The sequence below is a fragment of the Cyprinodon variegatus genome, unplaced genomic scaffold (genome assembly GCF_000732505.1).
Source record: "Cyprinodon variegatus isolate N-32 unplaced genomic scaffold, C_variegatus-1.0 Scaffold299, whole genome shotgun sequence".
NCBI lineage: Eukaryota > Metazoa > Chordata > Actinopteri > Cyprinodontiformes > Cyprinodontidae > Cyprinodon > Cyprinodon variegatus.
The window spans coordinates 276,283-297,084 of NW_015150752.1; the positions used below are offsets into that span (position 1 = coordinate 276,283).

At 38.3% G+C, this 20,802-nt stretch overlaps 1 protein-coding gene across 15 annotated transcripts in view; it reads left to right on the forward strand.

Moving 5' to 3' along the window:
* The window catches only part of c2cd5 (C2 calcium-dependent domain containing 5), a 35,271-nt gene that overhangs the window by 1,994 nt on the left and 12,475 nt on the right, over nt 1-20,802 (forward strand). For 5 of the 15 annotated variants that reach the window (XM_015383983.1, XM_015383984.1, XM_015383985.1 and 2 more), the window contains exons 3-15: nt 1,443-1,529; nt 1,661-1,832; nt 1,916-2,011; nt 2,137-2,292; nt 2,374-2,605; nt 6,303-6,463; nt 10,940-11,164; nt 11,431-11,519; nt 15,085-15,193; nt 17,301-17,354; nt 20,234-20,348; nt 20,457-20,555; nt 20,647-20,758. In XM_015383983.1, coding sequence (XP_015239469.1) covers nt 1,443-1,529; nt 1,661-1,832; nt 1,916-2,011; nt 2,137-2,292; nt 2,374-2,605; nt 6,303-6,463; nt 10,940-11,164; nt 11,431-11,519; nt 15,085-15,193; nt 17,301-17,354; nt 20,234-20,348; nt 20,457-20,555; nt 20,647-20,758 — 1,707 coding nt within the window. Of the gene's footprint in view, nt 1-1,442; nt 1,530-1,660; nt 1,833-1,915; nt 2,012-2,136; nt 2,293-2,373; nt 2,606-5,575; nt 5,692-6,302; nt 6,464-10,939; nt 11,165-11,430; nt 11,520-15,084; nt 15,194-17,300; nt 17,355-20,233; nt 20,349-20,456; nt 20,556-20,646; nt 20,759-20,802 lie in introns of those variants that run through there. The other 10 variants (XM_015383992.1, XM_015383997.1, XM_015383994.1 and 7 more) reach the window with 6 other exon arrangements.

Consider the following 20,802-nt stretch of genomic DNA (forward strand, 5'->3'; position numbering starts at 1 on the left):
AGCTGAGCCAAAAAGGACTAAGCTCTCAATTTCTCGGTCAATCTACATTCCTACCCTCATCTATGGTCATGAGCTTTAGGTCACGACCAAAAGAAGGAGATCCCGGATACAAGCTGCTGAAATGAGTTTTCTCCGTAGTGTGTCTGGGCTCTCCCTTAGAGATAGGGTGAGGGGCTCAGTCATACAGGGAGGACTCAGAGTAGAGCTGCTGCTCCTCCGCATCGAGAGGAGCCAGTTGAGGTGGCACTGGCATATGATTAGGATGCCTCATGGACTTCTCCCTGGTGAGGTGTTCCAGGCACGTCCCACTGGGAGGAGGCCCAGGACACGCTGGATGGACTATTTTTCTCGGCTGGCCTGAGCGTGCCTTTTGGTTCCCCCAGAAGAGCTGGCCCAAGTGGCTGGACAGAGGGACGTCTTGGCCTCCCTACTAAAGCCGCTACCTCTGCGACCCAACCACAGATAAACGGAAGAAGATGGGATGGATGGATTTGATTTACAGTTTCCCTAATCACTTTATTCCAACATTTTTCCTTTTAACTTTTTGTAGCCTGTTATAAATGGACAGCTTTGTTGAAACGAGACAGCTAAAATTAGATAAATCAGGTGTTTTTATTGAATCACCATCAGGATAACGGCATACAAATTGTTTCCGGTTAGAAAGCAGTTATAAATAATTTTATTATTCATATTTGACTGGCTTATTAGCATATCAGAGCTGGGCTGCTCCAGAAATAGTTCCCTGGACCTATTTGTATATTAGTGTTTTCTCCTCACATGAATAATACATTGTGGCTGTATTTATTTATTTTTGTAACAAAAAGGTGTAAAAAAATAACAGCAGTAGCAGTTGAATTATTTTTATCTCTTAAAAGCACACTTTCTTTCTTTATACTTTCAGTAACAAAGCTTAAACAAATAAGTGCTATAATGACAACTCTTTATTTTAAATGGAATATAATTTCTCAATCATAACATAATAAATTGGGAATATTTTAGTGATGATTATCCCAAATAGGGTGATGTAGTTTGTTGAATTTTTGAGTTAAATCTTGCAAAAACTTGTTAAATAAATGAAGCTCTCACCACATGCTTCCTTAGGATAAAGAAAAGATGCAAAGCAAATGATAAGACTTAGAGGGGTTATCTTTTAGAAATGTCCATCTGAACTGAATTTGTCCAAAGTATTGAACTTTAGTGTCTATAATTAGATCTGATTCTGACTGTATAATTGGATTAATGTTATTTTACGAGTAATCTGTCTTAAAAGTGTCTAAACATAACGCTGTTGAGAATTGGTGCTTTGTGATTTAACCCAGTAGTGTTAGATGTTTGTACTCTCTACTGTGTGTATTTTTACTGCATTCTAACCTCTCAGGGCAAAAAAATAAAATGAAAAAATGCATATATTGGATTAATCAAGTATATCTTTGATTTCACAGGTCAAGTTTGGAAACACAACCTTCAAAACAGATGTTTATCCCAAGTCCCTTAATCCACAGTGGAACTCAGAATGGTTCAAGTTTGAGGTATAATATGGATTAGTTATTAAAGGGGACTTAGCTGTATAATAAATGCATCTAATTACCTTTACATAGTTTCTGTTAATCTGAACAGGGCCTGTTTATCTTCTATTATTTTTCCCACTACTGCTCTGTAGGTTGATGATGAGGACTTGCAGGACGAACCCTTGCAGATCACAGTGTTGGACCATGATACATATAGTGCTAACGATGCCATAGGGAAGGTTTACATTGACATCGATCCGTTGCTGTGCACTGAGGCTGCCTCTGTCATCTCAGGATGGTTTCCCATCTACGACACCATTCACGGTAGAAATACTTCTTTGATTAGAATGGACGCAGTTGTGACGCAAGCTACTTTTCATTACAGTGTCCTTGTTATTTTTCACCAGGCATCAGAGGAGAGATCAACGTACTTGTAAAAGTGGAGCTCTTCAATGACTTGAACCGTTTCAGGCAGTCCTCTTGTGGGGTCAAGTTTTTCTGCAGTATGTCTTTTATTTCACAAATATGTTGTTTCTTTTTTCAAAGTAAGATCAAGATGAAATAATTGCTTTTTGAAACAGAACTTCATTTTCACTTGGATTGCTGTTTGTCATAATTTCACCTGCAGCCACATCTATTCCACGGGGCTACCGAGCGGCAATGGTCCACGGGTTTGTAGAGGAACTGGTGGTGAATGAGGACCCAGAGTACCAGTGGATAGACCGCATCAGAACACCTCGGGCATCCAACGAAGCCCGTCAGAGACTCATCTCTCTTATGTCTGGTATGAAAGCCCGATTCTAATGATATTTGGTCTGGGACAGGAGGAATTTGTTCACATCTTTGTGCATTTCTCTTTATTCAGGAGAGCTGCAGAGAAAAATAGGGCTTAAAGTTCTGGAGATGGGTGGGAATGCAGTAGTGGGCTACCTGCAGTGCTTTGACTTGGAAGGAGAGTCCGGCCTTGTGGTCCGGGCCATAGGTACCGCCTGCACTCTGGATAAAATCAGCTCTGGAAGCTTCTCGAACACACACACGCACCCTAACACAGCGCCCCCATCTAATGCCTGCAATTCCCCATCTAAAGACGGAAAGGAGTGAGTATAAGCCGAGAACAGTGGCATGGATCCTACCTCAGATCATGTGTGTGAGAATGATGGAAAGCTGTGTGTGCATGAGAGAGGGACGGTGTGGACAGAATCTACTGTATGCTGTTCAGTTTTACTGTCCTCTTTACAGCCCTGTGTGTGTCTCAGTGTTAAAGATTCCTCTTTGTATTTTATGTATGCATTGTGTTTATTCTCTTTTTTTTTTTTTGTTGTGCATCATGAAAATAATCCAACAGAACATAACCTGAGACACACACATGTACAATACACATAAAGCCATCCACAGTCCCTCTTCCCTCCCCCTGTTGTTTAAAACGCCTCTGCTCGCCCCCCTGCTCTGCTTCTGCATGCTTCAGTGCTCAATAGTGTGATGAGTTTTTAGGGCTTATGTTCGATTCTGCTTTTAGCACCCTTCTCTCTCAGTCCGTCTCTGCCAATTCTAATTGGCTGATTTGTGGTTTCTGGTAGCTAGCACTGGTTCAGCTTTATTTAAATGCATGTGTTCTTCTGCTTTGTATTAATGCTATGGTTTTAATGTGCAGATTTTAACCTGGGAAGAGTTTTTGGTGAGAAAAATATAAGACGTCTGTTCTTAGTTACAGATTAAACATTTCTGCTTTGTCAATCACATAAATTTCTCAATCATTGTGTTTTTTTTTGTATAAATGGTGTTAAAATTAAAAGTAAACAATAAACTTCAAAGTCTGTTTTCTCTTTAACCTCTGTCAGTGAACCAGACTTAACAGGAAAGGGAAGATTTTTGTAGAATATTGTTTAGTATAACAACATCATTTTCATCTAAAATAAAAAAAAAGCTGCTATTAGTTTAAAATCCTCTACTTGCAGGTATTGCAAATAATTAATTACTATGACATCTGTTTCATAAAATGGAGACATTAGCAAAGCTTTAACCATGAAGCATTGTTAAGGCATCCTTAAAAATCTTTACAACAAAAGTTCATCCTGTCAAACTGTTTTATCGTTTCTTAATTTGGGAACAAAGGTGTTGCCATGTTTGGCGAAGTTTCTTTTTTTTCTGAGTTGCCCCAATCAGGTAGACTGAGATCCCAATCTGCCTTTTTTCTTTGATCAGCTCCAATCAGTGAGCTGAAAACTTAACAAAAATAAGTAGAAATCATAGAGTTTCATAATTTTCTGTCCAGAAAGTGGCTTTTTTTTTTGGGAGAAAGCATAATGAAAATCTGCTGAAAGTCATGGATAATAAGGCTAACCTTGTACTTTTCTTTTAAATTAACCTGACGGATCTTGAATAAAAATAAAAATTAGAAATTTTATTATTCAATCCAGATTGGTGCATCTCTTCTTAAAAAGGTTTTAACAGGATTCATCGGCCTTGATTTGTGAAAGAGTGAACAAGTAATGCTAAAAAATATATCATTTTTATACATTCAGAGGTAAAAACAAACTCTTCAAAAGGTTATTCCAGGATTGTCTAAGCCACAGGTTGTTTATTACGTTGCTGGAAACTTAAAAACTTTGATGGCTGGGTGTTTTTTATTAACTTGACAATAAAAGAAACTGACCTTAAACGTATTCAAATTAAAGGGCACATATCATCAATTTTGTTCTTTTCAATTGTATTAAGGCTTGTTGAAACGCTGTTGGTCCCGAGGAAAAGTCTCCTGCAGCAACTATATGAGGAACATTTGGTTAAGAATTTATTCATATGATTTTGATCAAGGGATTGACAAAACTTAATTTTTTGTACTGACGCACAAATAAGCAGACTCACTTCGGTCTGCAACATTTTTATTCATTTGCAAAGAGCCATTTTTGTCCCCAAAATACTCCGACAAAATAAAAGTCCAACAAAATAAAAGCTGTTGTGTAGAGAAAATTACAACTTATCATTTTTCATTAACATATGTTTTAGGAGGTTTGTTGTTGTTTTAAAATAACAATAAAAAAAACTGTTTTAAAGACTTTTAAAAAAGGTGTAATTTATTTGTTTCAAACCTAATGACAAGAAACATAGATTAGAAAATTATTACTTTTCAGTGCAAATAGTGCAAATAATTAAAAAATATTATTTATAATAATCTATTATTAAAAAATGAGTTTGTTGTGTGTTATTTCAAAGTTATTCAGAGCTAAAGTTTGAAATAACCTTTAGTTGCTTCAGAACCACCAGTTGCAGATCCTGGTCTAGCTGCATTTCCAATGATCGAGCTTTTTGTGCTCTCTGTGGTTTGAACTGTGTTGCTTCCTCCGATGTTGTTTTGTTTTTTGTTCCTAAATCAAATGTTCCTAGTGGTTAGGAAGACTTTACAACATATTCTGTTTTGGAAAAATGTGGAGGAATATTCAACCATTGGTCCTCAGGAGTATTATCACCAAATGTTTCTGCCCAGCTAAGGGAGTGCTTACTCAATCCTTTTTTTTTTTTTTTGTTTTGCCACCAAGCAACCATGCACAATTTAACCAACTACACAAATTTAGCCTGTTTGTTTTTGAGGCTTGGCCCCAGCTAGTACTGGAAAACCGACAAACAAACAAAAACAGTTAAAAATAAGAATAAGAAGTTGTGAGAAAAGATGACGTTTGCCCTTTACCTGACTTAATATTAGTTATAAATGAATAAAACAAAGCCTTTTTAGAAGGGTTTGTTTTTGGCCCTTTTCTGTTTGTGCATCCCTGCTCTGTATGACTTGGAGGTAAAGATAAATGCTTTGCATGAGTCACCTGTTGCTTTCTGTCTTAACAGGACACAAAGTGTGTCAGTGGGGTGAGCTGGTTTCTTGCTTTTTGTTTCCTTCCCGTCTTCCTTTTTTAACTCAACTGCAATGTTGTGTTTTGTTCACATGTGCGCTTTCTTCCCCCAAAAGTATGACACTCTCCTCCTTCATTTGGATTGGGACATTTCTCACCTATGTCCAAATCGGTCTTGCGTCCTTTCTCTTTTTCTCTTTCTCTGTGTCTGTGTGCTGATCGGCCCAGGTCTCCCCTTGCCCATGGATGTCGCTCCACCCACAACAGCCCTGTGCATTCAGCCTGCAGCTCCCAGAGACTGTCCCAGAATTTCTCTGTCTCTGTTCCCACACTCATCTTCACTGGTACGCAGAGGCAGAAGGAAAACAGTTCACAGGAACGACACAAAATAAAAAAACAAAAAAAGTGTTCATCAAATGTTAAAAGGGGTTAGGGTGGGGGGTTGTGTCAGGGTAGATCAGTGCCAGAAGAGGCAGAAAATGTAGGGCCTTCCTCTGCTAGAATATTATATTGTTATGTTTGTGTTTTTTTTATTTTTATTTTTTATTTTTTATTTTTCATCATGAACAGCAGCACCTTTACTGATATTTAATGATACCAGAGGAAAGGCTTGCTGTGTCTGTTCATTCCTCTGATCTTTGCTCCTCTCAATGGGACACATGCTTTAGCTTCTCATCCTGTTGATTTTTGACCTTTTTCTTGTTTTGCCACCTTGCTTTCATTGTTGTGTGTCTGTGTGCCAATCTTTGTGCCCCCCCTGCTGTCTATGCTTGCTTTACTTTTTTATTTATTTCCACAGCCATCCATAGCACACCTCACCCAAATCCAAACACGTCACATTAAAAAAGCCCCCCTTCCAACATTGTACATATGACCACACACAGGAGAACACTCCAAAGAGTGAGGCGCTGACTGACGAGTGTACGTGTGTGTGTGTGTCATGTTTTCCTGGCAGGCCGGTATTTGGTGAGGATCTGCCCTCGTCCTCCGGCCCGCCTACCCCTTTTCGAGCCCTCCCCACCTCCTCCTCCTCTCCTCCCCCCTTCTCTCCCTGCAAGCCATGCAGCCGTCAGTCCTCATCATCAGACACAGACCTCAGTTTGACGCCCAAGACGGGTAAGAACACTCTGCCCATACCCCTCCTTCATTATCATCACTCTGTACTCCTGACATCAACTTCTGGTGCTGCTATGGTGATGGGTTTTTTGTATTTATTTTCTTTACTCATAATGAATGCCATGTTTATTTTTTTTTACCCTTTTGGTTTAGTTTGTTGTGAATTTTGTTGTGAATATTTGTTCAGCCATATCCTGCTTCCCTCGTGTCCTCAGTGGCCTGGTGAATCTTTTTGTTCTGCTCTAAAAAAGATGCACCAGGTCTCTCTTTTTTTTTTTAGCCCCCCCCCACTTATTTTGTGGTGTTAGAAGCACTGTGTCTCAAGAGAGGGTGGTTGTTTCTTTAAGGTAATTTTCTTATTGACCATTAAGCACGGGCCTGATTCTAGCTTCAAAGTAAACTAGGGTCAGAGTTTCAGAAGTGCGGCAAATTTGTGTTGCATGGATAATATCAGACCTGGTATTCGCACACATTGTTTGCTAATCAGGATATAAGGAGACTAGCATAATGACCATTCGTCTCTGGTGGTAAAATTCAATCAAATTTGATCAGTGTTGATTTTCATTGTGATTAAAACAGTACCGTCTAAGGCTATAACATTTATTGCATCATTATAGAATTATTATTATATGAATATCAGTATTGTAAAGACCTGCAGGCGATTTTAGCTAATTATTTAGGTTTTGTGCATTCAGGCTGTCTGCGCATATATTTGGTGAGGCTTCTTGAAGCAGTTTAAAGGCTAGGAGGTTAAGCTGATGCTCAAGTTATGTTGTCATCATGACATTTAGCAACATTATCAGTTATTAGATGTTTTTCTGATCAAGTGCATTCACTAAATGACTTGGGGAAACACCTTTGGCTTGCTCAAACAGTAATGGGTTAAGTACAAGTGAACAACCATATTGGGAGGTTAACTTTGCTTTTATGCTGCAGTGCATGAAGCAGGTTCAGACTGACTCCAAAAATGATATTATTAAACTACCTTCAAAACCTGCTCCTGATATGTGTCCCTCAGTGTTATCCTACCTTTTGAGAGAGTCATTTATCATTAAGGTAGGGTACGAGAATTTGTGTTATTTAAATTTGAATGATTTCTGATTCCTAGTTTCGATTCCAGTTCCCATTGATTCTCGATTACAATTCTGTAACTTAAGGGTAGGATTTTAAATTGGCTGGCTAACCAGAGCTCTGTCTGGATGAAATAGTCTGCATTACTTAATTAAATATAATTCCTTGAACAGCCATGTCATTTTCTGTAAATTTTACTTCAAATTATCAGTTATTTTCAACCAGTATATAAATATAAACTATAAACTCTAATATGATCTAATGAATTTTCTTTTCACAGAGTTACTTTTCACATGGAGCTTTATTAATACTCTCATTAAAACACATTAACACAGATCCAGTCAGATGCTTCAGCTACTTATTTCATGCAAGACTATTTTATTATTTTATCAACCTGATTCTGACTGCAGTGGGGTGCTAGCCTGGAGGAAAAAGCAGCACAAGAGGAAGGCATCCTGGCTGAGCTTAGATTCTCAGTGTTGTTTACTGCACATCAGCTCCACTCAACTAGACATGAGAGTAGGGATGTTTTTCTTTTGTGGACAGGAATGATCAGATTTCATACTCCATCGTTCAGTTAGCGGGTTTTATTATATGAAAAAGATCCTAAATGAACTAAAATAAGCAATTGATGAAGTTACACTTTCATTTATTCATAAATTCGACAGATCTGTTTAAGTGCGTTTCTTTCTATCGAGAACACGTATGAAATAAAGGCTGGGTTCTGTTAAGACGTAAAATAAGAAGTATGGAAAAGGCTCTGCTCTCCATGCGGGAGCTTACCTTACACATGTTTGAAGGCCACATTAAACAGTTGATTGCACACATACCACGGTGGATTCTTCTTTAATGTTAACAGGGGATGTTCTATTTCCCGGTCAGCAGACTGGGCATCGGGACTAGGAATCGAAAATACAATATTTGAAGGATTCCAGGAGAATTGAAAGGTTATCATTTCAAAAGGCATCGGTTCTTGATACCATTTATTAATTATCATTATCGTTTTTTATCAACTGTTTATTTTTTTTTATTCAGATTTTAGGCACTGCTGTTTACTGATCTATTTATTTTCCTTTAACTGGGGGGTAAAACTTGTCCAGGTAATATTGCTGCCTGAGATTTCGAGAACTGACCAACAGGGCTCTAGGTGTTTTCATTCAGTCTGCTAAATGACTGCAGATACTTTAGTCCTTCCCTTTAAGAAAACCACCCTCACTTACTAAAACTGCAGACAGCCTTGGCTTGGGTATCATTAGAGGATCACCCATCACTATCTATAGATTGATAAAAATAATAAATTTTGTTGTTGTACTGGGCTGTTTATTTTACCAAAGACGTCCCAACTTAAAACTCTTAAATTAAGAGAGCACTTAGCAGCTTTACTTTAGTTTACTTAGAACTAGTGATAATGTAGTTATTGGTAGATTTGAGACTTTTAAAATATCTTGTGTTTTAAAATCTGTAATTTTAAAAGATTCAAATGGTTATACCCAATTCTCAGAGTCTGTCGACACCTTCACCTGATGTTGTTCACTTGTTACTTTTTTCTGTTAAAAAAACTGATATTAACAAAGCTGTAAGATATACATTAGTAGCCATAGTAATAATGGTTGCATTTTCTTTTTTAAATTAAAACTAAAACAGTATTTTTTTTTAGTTTGGTGGTCCGGTAAGATGCTGATATTTAGCTGTAGGTAATCATGCAGTTTAATTTTATCTCAGCTTAGAAGCTGCTGCACTTTGAGTTAATGAATGAACTGAATGCTGAACAGCATTTAGTCTGAAGACCCCTCTCAGCACAGCTGCCTCCAGACCCTTCAGGAGTGGACCAGCAGTCATTAACCTTTATTCCTCCTTTTTCCTCCATCTTTCCATCATTTGGTTTACTTCCTTCTCCCTTTTCCTCTTTCACCTGATCCTCTTTGTTGCTCATTTTCCTTTTTGGCTCTGATGTATTTGGACAAAAAAATATTTCCTTTTTATGCCTTTTTCCAAAAGTGTTAAGTCACTTTTTTATTATGTATATTATGAAATGAGTAAAAATACACGCTCTGTTGAGCTTTGAAAAGTCTTTCTTTGGACGTTTTTTGATGTTTATTTCTTTCTCTGCCCCATTTTGACTCTTTTTTTGGATGCTTCAGGCAGAGTGTGGGTGACAAAAACCCCCTAAAAGAATAAAAATGTTATGTTTACACCTTAGATTAGGAGAAGCTGGAAGTAGACCTTTTTTTCTACAGTTTTAATGGATTGTACTGATCAGCTCTTTGATCCTTTGGCTTCAAATCAGGCCTAACTTATCTCTTCTCCCCACCACCATGCCTAGTAGTTGGGTTGAGTTGTTCAGTCTGAGCTGCTGGCTTTGGTTTTCATCAAACGCTGCTGTGCAGCCGAATATAGCTTAATATTTGCTGATCTGTCCAAAGTTTGCAACAAACTTTTAAAGTTATATAATTAGCAACTTTTGGCTACCTTCAGCCTAGTGGAAAGACAAACACTGTTCTTTAGATCAATCTATACAGCAATAATCATTTTCTCTTAAATACTTAGTTTTAGTCCTTAGAGGCAGCTGGATTAGATGTAGATGCTTTTATTTCCTGAAATATTCATTTTTTGGCAGCTAAAAGGTTTCTGTCTTGCGCCATGTTTATGTGAACTCTAAGCTAAGATGACCATACAACTTTTTTTTTTTTTAGAAAATAGTAAACAATCTGCTGTTAGAGATATTCCCTCATTGAGATTTTAGTTCTTGAATTAGAACTACCGGTACATGATTAGCTTGTTCTCCTCACCTGTTCATTGTATTTGCTTTAAATACTCTTTGACTAAAACTCTTTACTAAAATTTAAAGTCTATAATCACTGTCACCATAATGTCCAAATATTTTCAAGGCCTGCATAGTCCATCCAGTTTCATCATTTCCTGTTCTTTCTAAGAACCACTGCCTGAACACTGAGAGCCTAAGAACACCTAATTAATCAATTCAGATAAATGACTACTCTTGTTTTTAATTAACCTGATTGCAGTAAATGGTCTTTGTTGCTAAACACTTGATATCAAATGTGACAGAAAATAAAACTAAAATCTTAATTTATTATACATTTATTAATTGATATGAAAAATAACCTAATTGGATTCTATAAAGCTAAGTCCAGTCCGTTTTTTTTTTTTTGATCCTTTTAATCAGCTCAGTGTCGGTGGTTCCAGTCCTGTATTCCCCTTCAGAACCTGCAGGATCCAGACTTTTTATGTTCCATCCGTCTCCTTGCTTCTGTTCACTTTGGCTTTCCCACACTGTTATTGTACTTCCTCCCACTCCATTCTTCTCTGCCTGTCCATTCTCACTGTATCTGTTTTTCTCTGTGCACCCCTCCATCTTTTTTTTTTTTTTTTTTTTCTGCTGGATAGAGGAGCCCCAGTCGGGGAGACGCAGGCCAGGGATCTTCCTCTGCCCCAGTTCCCCAGTCCTCTCTGCAGACTCATTGTCCCTTCCTGGTTTTGGCTCGGCGGACTGTGGTCATGGCTCTGGCCTCAGAGCAACCACCCCGCCCCTTCCCTCCTGCACCCACTCAGACTCTGCCTTGCTGAGAAAGAGCGTGTCCTTCACTGAGGACCTGCTGCTGGCAGCCTCCGGTATAGTAGGACTGCTGTGTGTCATCCAGTTGCTTATAGAAATGGGTCAACAGCAGCTACAGGTCTATGTGAGATCTTTTTGAGTGGCATTAAAAGAAAAGATACCCCAGCATGCCCAGAACATTCTGTAAGAAAAAAAAAAAAAGCGTTACTTTAGCCATAAACTAAGTTTATACGCTATGAAGCAAAAAATTATTTTGGTTTTCTTTATGATGTGTTCAGATGTTGTTTGCAAAAATGGAATCTAATGTAATTTCTGTGATTAGGAATGGGCAGCGGTGGCAGCGCAGGGAAGGAGGCTGGGCCCTTGAAGACCCTTCTCAGACAGCAAACGCAGACTGCTCTGGAACAGAGGGTACAGTGACTCCGAACACTCCTGCTCCCTCTCATATGTATTTAATAGTACTGACCTTTTCCACATGCTTAGCATGACCGTTTTGGTGCTTTAACATTCAAAATTGTGTTGCCAATCTGATCTGCTTCAGATGTGAGTGCTGGGTCACAAAACACATTGCACTCTGTGAAAGATTCCTAATTTGCACTGGTAAAGTATAAAAGTGGTGTGCCCTGTTTAAAACCGTTCCCTTTTCTGTCCTCTTGGCTACTTGTGCATCTCAGGGAGCATCCTCCTCTGGGTTATTGTTAAACGCCAGGGTATGTCCCATCAGTGTGACCTTCACTCTCTGCCCTTTGTTTTCCTCGAACCTGCTGAATAAGCTACGGCCACCACCAATCACTCTCAACCAACTCCTAACCTGACCCTCCTCTACTGTTTGTAGATTTTTCAGGGTAGATGTGGGTTCAGCAAAATCGCAGTTTGCTGTATTTGTTCATTTTGCTCCCACCAAGACCCAAATGGTCACAAACATGTTGGGACCCCGTTTCAGGAAGAGGGATAAGTGAGAACTCAGAATACGTTCTGGAGTAAATTCCTGCATATCCAGGGTTTTTGGTTTCAGAAAGCCTGATAACAGTTATCCTGAGTTCATTTATAAGTCACTCTTTGAACCAACCATGGTGTGTAGTAGGATTTGTTAAACTTATCATTAGACAAAGCAATTTATTTCTTCTCTGTGCTGCGACGTTCATATTTCCCTTAATTTGCAAACTATCAGACTTAACCAGTGAGAAATCGCTCTTGACCACCTGCAGCCTCAGTAGGGGAGGGGGCAATGCACCGGAGCAGCAATGATACTAGGTTTTACTGGCTAAAAAAACACTCTGACCATCAGTCGCTTCAGGTGGCGGGGCAGGTCGGTGATACACTTTGACACACCGTTGACTCAAGGTCCTTAAAAAGTTTTCTCATGTATATGTGCAAATAAGAAGATAAATATGTTAAAGAGATCATTGAAATGCACAAGCAAGAAGGCCCCAGTTCCATAAAAAAACTCATAAAAAAAGGATATGGTTTATTGTCGGTGGAGTTTGACACATTTTTCAGAGTAATGGCCTATTGCACCAAAATGCCCTGGTAAGAATCCTAATGTAGATAGCAGTGAGCAAATACTCATTAAGTTCGCAATTAGATGCATTTTTAATACCCGATAGTATTATTGATTTTAGTCCATTGACTGGGCTTCTCGCAGTGCTTACCCGTGCTATGAAATCTGAGCTGATTTAACTTCGAGTTGAGTTAGCTAATAGATATCACCTGTTCTGAAACTGAAAATCCTGCATATCACAGAGCTGAACAAGTTGACTCAGGATAATTGTGCTCTACTAAGAATAGAAGCCCACTTTCTGAAACGGGGCCCAGAGGGCCAGAAGCTAAGAGTTGCCTCTTCTTCAAGTCTCATGGGATGTGTCAGACTGTGTGTGTGAGTGACTTTTATAATATTTATGTTGAACACATCTTATCTTTTTACTTTTCCAATTATCCTGAATCTGCCTGTTTATTTTTCTGCTAGCTAAAACAGTGACATCACTAACCTTAACAACTAGAGATGCACCGAGAAGAAAGCTGTGGCTCCTTTGATCAGCCAACACTGTTTCCATTTCTTCCTGGAGAATATAAATGAAGATATAGGAACACCATAGAAAGTATTTCTTTTTTGGTGTGAATGCTTATTAATATTTAATATTGGTTCCTCTGCACTCTGCAGTCTATTATCTATCAGAGGATGCCTGAAGGAAATGTTAAAAAATTAGAATGAGCCCAAATAGAATGCGAAGTCCACAAGATTTGTGAAATATTAAATAATTGAAAGTCCCACACAAAGTCAAAGCCAAACTCTTATGTTTTAGAGATGTTGTAAAGTGATATGAATCAATGTACTGAAAAAAATATCACAGAAAAGTGGGACAAACATTCTGGTGACTGAATGCAGAGGATATTATTACTGAATTCAGCCCATAGTGGTAAAACTAGCTGGTGTGGTTAGGCCATCCTGACTTTTTAACTTCTAAACTTTTTCATTTTGTTTGTATAACATTTTTATTGAGTGAACACGTGAATGTTGAACTCAAAAAAACATGAGTGATCATTTAGTCACATAATTCTAGATCCTTACCTTAACTCACATTTCCGTAAGGTTGCCACTCTTCCATAGAAACCATGTTTAGTGACAGAGACCAAATAGATGAACTTGACATGACATTGAAAGTCTTTTAAATAACTCTTTACTTCTTATTCTCTGTCTGATGTAGGGTTGAAATAATAAATCTGATGATTTGATTATTGTAATAATAGTCAACTAATTTAGTAAATAATCATTAAATGGAGTATAGCGACTTGAAAACTTACCTGTATCTGAAAGAGCGACCCAGCTTGAGCAGCAATAATACCAAAATTATGAAAAAATGTTTAACATTCTTCATTTAAGATAAAAATATTTTTCATCTGTCAATATGCTCTATCCAGAACTCCTCCAGTGGAAATGTTTTAGTTTCACCTGGTGTAATTTCATAAAAATCTTCTTTAAGGGACCTTTGGCTATACAATGCTTAATCAAAATAATAATTGACAGAATAATCAATTTGCAAAAGAATCGGTAGTTGCAGCTCTAGTCTGATGTCCCTTTTAAACTAGCCACCTTGGCCTGTACTTGGCTTAACATCCACACAGAGGAGTTTCACTGCATTTGATTGGGTTCACTGGTTGGTAGAAATCTAGAATTTCGAGTTTTTGGGTTCCTAGTCAGGGCCAGGATTCTAGTCACCAGCACATTTCTCGGTACATCTCTATAATTCACCTCATATTAATCTTTTTGCTTTGAGTAGGAAAAAGATCTGTTTGAAGGAACAAAATAAAGTAGTGGTAGATCCCCCCCACCTTGAAAACTGCCCACCTAAGCCATTCATTTCATACCAATCCTGCATGGTTGGAAATCACAACTTTTCCTATCTTTGATAAGAGGGAATTTTCCTGCGTCATTTGTATGAAAGTGCATGAATTCTAATAATCTCTTATTGGATGGTACCAGATGCTCTGGTAAAGGTAATCCAGCATGCTATCAGTAGTGCTGATCCTCAGCCAAAAAGAACACAGTTTGTGTTCTTCCGTCTTAACTCTGAATTTCACATTTCTTAATTTTAATAACTAATTTTCCCAATCCTTTCCAAATGTATGTCGATCCACGGCTGTATGAGTTATTGTAGCAGGTGTTGAATCCTCTGGGAGGAAATTTGCATGTGGTTTTTCCTTCTGCTCTGCATGTTCACACATGAAACAAGTCGGCTTTTACCAAAGCCAACACATGGCACTCATAAGAAGACTGGTTTCAAGGACAATTGTAAAGCAAACCTTTGATCAATTTAACCCTGTAGTGTTTAATTCAGACCATAAGGGTTGATGTCTAGTACATATTTGTCTACCTTAAGTTTAAAAACATTGAAGCTAACTTTATAATTCATTTAATGATAGCAAAACTGTTTTTTTCCCCTTTACACTGTTAACAGACCCATTTCCTCTTCCACAGGAGTTCCCTTTCTTCACTTTGACCTCTTTTCCACCGGCTTTCCTGGTTCATGTTGGCGGAGTCGTCAGTGCTCGGTCTGTTAAATTACTGGATCGCATACACAACCCTGGTGAGTTCACAGGAACCCACACCAGTCTGATGCCCTCTTAATAGGATGTGAGTGCACTCCTCCATTGACCCAGTGTGTCATGTACTCAGTGCGTCTGGTCCCGTTCTCCCTGGCTGATAGTCAATGCTGCCCATACTCCTCCTGTGTTTTGTAGTTTTCCTGTGTATGGTCCTTGTGCCAGAAAGCAATGTGTAGTAAGAAAGAAATGAAACAGGTGAAAGTTGCTCCTCTTGGGATGAATACTATGAGGATTAATACTTTGATGAAAACATGTATTTGGACAACTTTCACCGTATTCTATTCTAATATTTCTTTGTATGACCAAACCTTTATGTTCCTTTTGGTTGGGTGTCGGGTGTGTTTGTGTCCATATGCTCTAGTGGCTGAACTTTTAGCTGGGTGGACATAGTGGTGCATGGCTCTAGAGTCTGTGTTGTGTACTTATGCTGGCTGCAAGTTGCAATAGAGTGAATTCATGTCATCTCTTCAATATGATGTACCGCCTTGAGTGTTTATTAGGTGTATTATTTGTCATTAATTCAGTATATTTGTCGCTGAAGTAAATTACTGCAAGCTTATTTAATGGCAGTGACTGTGCATACGAACACACTGATCCTTGCTAGGTCTTGAAATAAACACTTTGGATAAACCATCAGGCAAAATAAGTCATTTCAAATGAGCCCAGTTGTAGTTAAAAAAAGTTTACAATAATTTCAAGTACCGTACTGCAACCTTTTGACAGAGGCATTGAACGTAATCTACGTGTAGTTAAAAGCCCAGTTTATTTAGGGAATGTCTTTATTATCACTAAGCTTTATTAGGATTCTTTTACAGTTTAAAAACAAGTAATCCATAAATACAGCATCTTTACACTAAACAGCGTTTTCTGCTTGTTTGTTTTAGTTTTCTAACGGGGGTTGCCAATTCTTCCCCTCTTCACCTGTTCAAAATCTACTATTTCCGACGCCTTCAGAGAAACGGAGCTGCCAGCGAAACAAATGCAGAGCAGCAACAGTTTATTTGAAAATATTCGCTTAGAAAGTCACTATATTGTCAGTTAAAAAGTCACATTTCAGAACAAAGAGTTTTACCCAGTTTTATCACTGTGAAGTCATTTAAAGATTTGGTTATGTTTCCTTCCTGTGCCTTCTAACCTCAAATAGAAATTGTTATCTCTACAACTTCCTACATGTTTCCTCTTTTTTTATCCCTGTAAACTGCAGACATGGTCGTAAAAGAAACCCCCTTTAATACTCAGATCAGCACATCTGGCACCAACAAATATTTCCCGTAAATAGGAGAACTGGGCAATAAATTAATAAACTAGATATTTTAGATTGACCCCTGATATATATCGATATAAAAAATTTCTAATTACATTTTTTATTTTTCCTCTAAACTCCTAACCAGAACTGCATTATGGGGGATAAAGGAGAGGATTTAGCTTCTCAACCTCTCACAGCCAAATTAAGCAAAGTTGTTTACAGATTACTTTTTAAAGGGTATGTTTTAAATAAGTTTAGGGTAAGAACTTAAACTTAGTGTTAAATAGGTAGAAAAGTACAAATCAATAATTTCTTATATGAAAGGTATTTACTGCCTTTAGTTTTTTAGCCCAGTGCTTCTTAAAACTTTGGGTGGAACCCAATTTGTTTCCCTCTCAGAGGTTCTGTTTGAACTCATTTAAGTCCTTTCCACCTCGTCTGATCTATTAATGCATAAGATTGCTTCTACAGAATTTTTTTGGTAGCTATTTAATAACCAGTTTAACATGTGTACACCCCAGATTTATGAAGAACAACTCCAAAGGGCTGCTGTCCTGTGTAACTTGACCTCTACTCGAGTCGACTTGTGTTGCATGCTTGGTTTTGTACCGTATTGCTTCGTCTCTTCATTATTATAGCCGGTCCTGAAGCTTTGTGACATCTCTGTTCTACATAAGTCTCCCCTAGGGTAGTTTCAGTAGCCGATGTCGTTAGTTTGTCATGGCATTAGTGATTGTGGAGTGCTGCTGTTGTGCTGTGCTTGTTTGTTAGATTGTCTCTTCTGTTCTCTCTCTCTTTCTCTCTCTTTCTCTCTTCTGTACTAACGGTGTATTCTGGCCCAGCCTTGGGTAACACGCGCTCATACAAACTGCTAGACTGGAATAGTGTCACCGCAGGTATTTCCCCCCCTTTTACTGCTCTCATCCCACCAGAGCGATGGTAGCTCAGTGAAGTTAGGCTTGTGGTGTCCTTTTAAGCAATCAATGAATGTTGCAATTCCATCACAGTTGTTTTGCTAGCTCAGCTATCAATCCATAACATAAAAAACTTTCCCTGAAAGCTTAAAAATGGAAATCACTGAGCTGCCCTCCTCCTCTCCTGATTCTGTGTGAGTGTGTGCTAAGCTGAGCACGCTCTGTGTCGTCACCCCACCCCATCCAGCCTGGCTACTCTACATGCGAGCACACACCCGATCAACTCATCGTTCTGCACATTAGAGCTGCTCCCTGCCGTTGTTTCGCCTGGCGCTGTTTGTTATGCTTCCTGAATTGGCATTTTGCTAAAACCTGTCTAGACCAGAGGAGGTTTAGGAGGTTTACACTTTGACATAGAGCCATCTGCTGGGCATGTGCATCCCTTAGTCACCGGGCCGTATTCATGGATGGATGGATGGATGGATAGATGGATACTAGAACTGATACTTTTGATGGAAAAAAAGCTGAGTTTAAGAAAAGCAAGGAAAAAAAAACTGCAAAAAATGTAATTTGATGGACTCTAGTGAATGAATATGGCCCTTCTTTGGCCATGAACGTGCACACATGGCCATGAGCGTGCACGTTGGTGAGCCTGTGCCTGTATGACATGCTGCTGCTGGTTTGACCAAACCCACAATGAGGATCTGATGGCTGGCCATCAGTCATTATTCTTCATCTGTTTTAGTTTATCACCCCTCCCTCATTCCTCTGCTCCATCTCGCCAAGTAGTTAAGTTTCATTTGCATGTTGCCCTCCCAGGTAGTGGTGTTGTGTAGCTCAGTTCTTTAAAGTCGTGTGTTCTGTGTCAGGCAGACATGTGTGTGAAAACGACTCTTTTTGCTGTAATTAAGCATAAAGTATGAAAAACAAACGTGAAAGAAATGACAAGACTATTAGAAATACAACTTTATATAATTATTATCTTCTAGTGAGAAAGAATGAAATGAGCTTAATACCTGAACTGTACTCTGAACTATTAGCATTTTTGTCAGTATATTTTCCTGCCATAGGATATAGTTAGAGGTTTTTTTTTTTTTTTTTAGGCTGCCCTAAACGTTTCTCCCAAGAAAAAAAATTTACCCTGAACCTTTAAACCTGCTTGAGCTGTCTGTTGTAGGCCCCTCAATCAGGTGTTTACAGTTACTTTGAGCAAACTAAAGTGCCATTGGTTCACAAAATTGAAACTAAACCATTACAAATAATTTATTCTATCTACAGTAGTTTAATATCAATAGTTATCATTAAGCTGTGTCAGTAAACTTTGCAAATTTAAAAACGTTATACTTAAGCTTCTGCAAAAAATAGAATGAACATCTGACTAAATCAGCAGGCCTCGCACAAATGACCTTCTGAACTTAATGCAAGAAATATCTCAGTATAAGAAGCTGATGTTGTTCATTTAGGCAGAGCAATATGCACTTAAAATCTTATAAAGATTATCTTGCAATATTGTGAGAATGATAAAGTGATGATAAAAAAAAAATAATAATAATTCTTCAGTCTTTTTTTTTAAGGTAACTGTGTTGCTGTGATTGCTTATCACAGCAATCAGAAATAATACTCGTTAAGACTACACTCATTTGAATTCTGCGTTTTCAGGACACCAGTTACGTAAATAAGTATGATTTATATGACAAAACATCTTGTAGTAACCGCATTTCATCATATTCTTCAAATTTGTCAATTTCCCAGTTGAATGAAATGAAAGTAAAATAGAAAACGTAAAAATTAAAACTGTTTCTGGAGTTTGAGTGACTAGAAACTTGTAGAAAAATAAACAATACGATTAATACCCAGCCCTATTGTTAATAATGTGGGTTTACTGCATAAGCAGCTATTCGGTAGTCAGCTGCTTATAAACAGTTGGCTATTGCTTCCTAAGGGTAGTTAGAGAGCCATAATTTAGCCAAGAAGCAATTTTTTAAAAGTACTTTGATGCCAGGACTGTGTTCCATCCATAAATATCTATCAACAGCTACATTTGTAGACAAGGAAGAATTGTAGCTGCTGAGCAGAAGTTGGTGGTTAGATAAAGAAGGAGCAGCTCTGCTTTACTCTATGTCCCTCAAAGCAAACGTTTGGTCATCATAATTTCCTTCCGCTTCCTATAAATTAGCTTTAACGCTTCAGCAAAAATGCGACATCAGTTTTTGAAAGGCTGCAACTTCGTAAATACTTTTATATCAATAATACCGATAACTGGAGTATGCCAGATTTCATCCTTCCTCCACAAAGTTCTATATGGAAGTTTCAGGGTAATACAGAAGCTCTACACCCCTACTATAATTCCCTTTTAACTGGATAATCGGTCTTTCTTGATGGTAGAAACGGCAAAATAGAGAAGAATTAAAGAATTGGACAGAGAAAAGCACCCTGTTTTCGGGCAGAGGTTCAATACGTCTGAAGTTTAGGTTTTCTTTCTCCTTAAAAGTAAAAACACAAAAATGTTTTTGATTACATTTATTTACACACATGACATGAAGCCCTTTTAATCCCTTGACAGATCATTGACAATACCCTCATCACCCCCAAATTCTCACCAACCATTTTTCACTTTCCCTTTGTCTTACAAAATGACTATTGGTTTCCGCTTGCTTTGATTCACCATTTAATTCATAAATCAACAGAAAGAAATCCGATTTCTGTTGACCGTAGAGATGTTTTCTGTAACTTAAAGCTCTCAGATTAGCTGCAAAGTCTGTCTCTGCTATAATCTCAGTTGTAGTTTGATATCAAAGTTAAATAAGTTTTTGCCAGTTCTGTTAAAGCTCACTGAGTCACTACTGTATGTTTTTTTGCAGATGAACCGGAGACCCGTGACGCCTGGTGGGAAGAGATCCGCCAGGAAATTAAATCTCATGCCAAAGCTCTCGGTTGCCACGCTGTCATAGGTTACAGTGAGAATACAAGCATCTGGTATGTCCTTTATACTATGCATGTATATAATAATTAAACAAGCTATGCTGTTTTTCTTAACCCTCATTTTTGTTCATTTAAACTGACCTCTCTCTGTCCTCATCACAGTGAAGAGGTTTGCATTCTGTCAGCATCAGGGACAGCCGCCATCCTGAATCCGCGGTATATGCGTGAAGGTTGCCTCGACATGGGCAGTACTGACCACAGGTTGAGTTTTAGCTCCTAGATGAAGTTTAAGTTTTAATTTTGTGTTTTTTTTTCTGAGGGCTGATAGATTGAAGGTCTGCTTGCTCCTCAGGTTCGATGATCCTTCCCCTCCAAGCTGTGGCTTCTGTCACATCCCCTATGATGAGCTCAACATGCCATTTCCTGCCCAGCTAACCTACTGTTACAACTGCAGGCGGCAAAAGGTAGAAAAAGAGTTAGCAAAAAAGCAATAGTAGGGTTTGAGTTT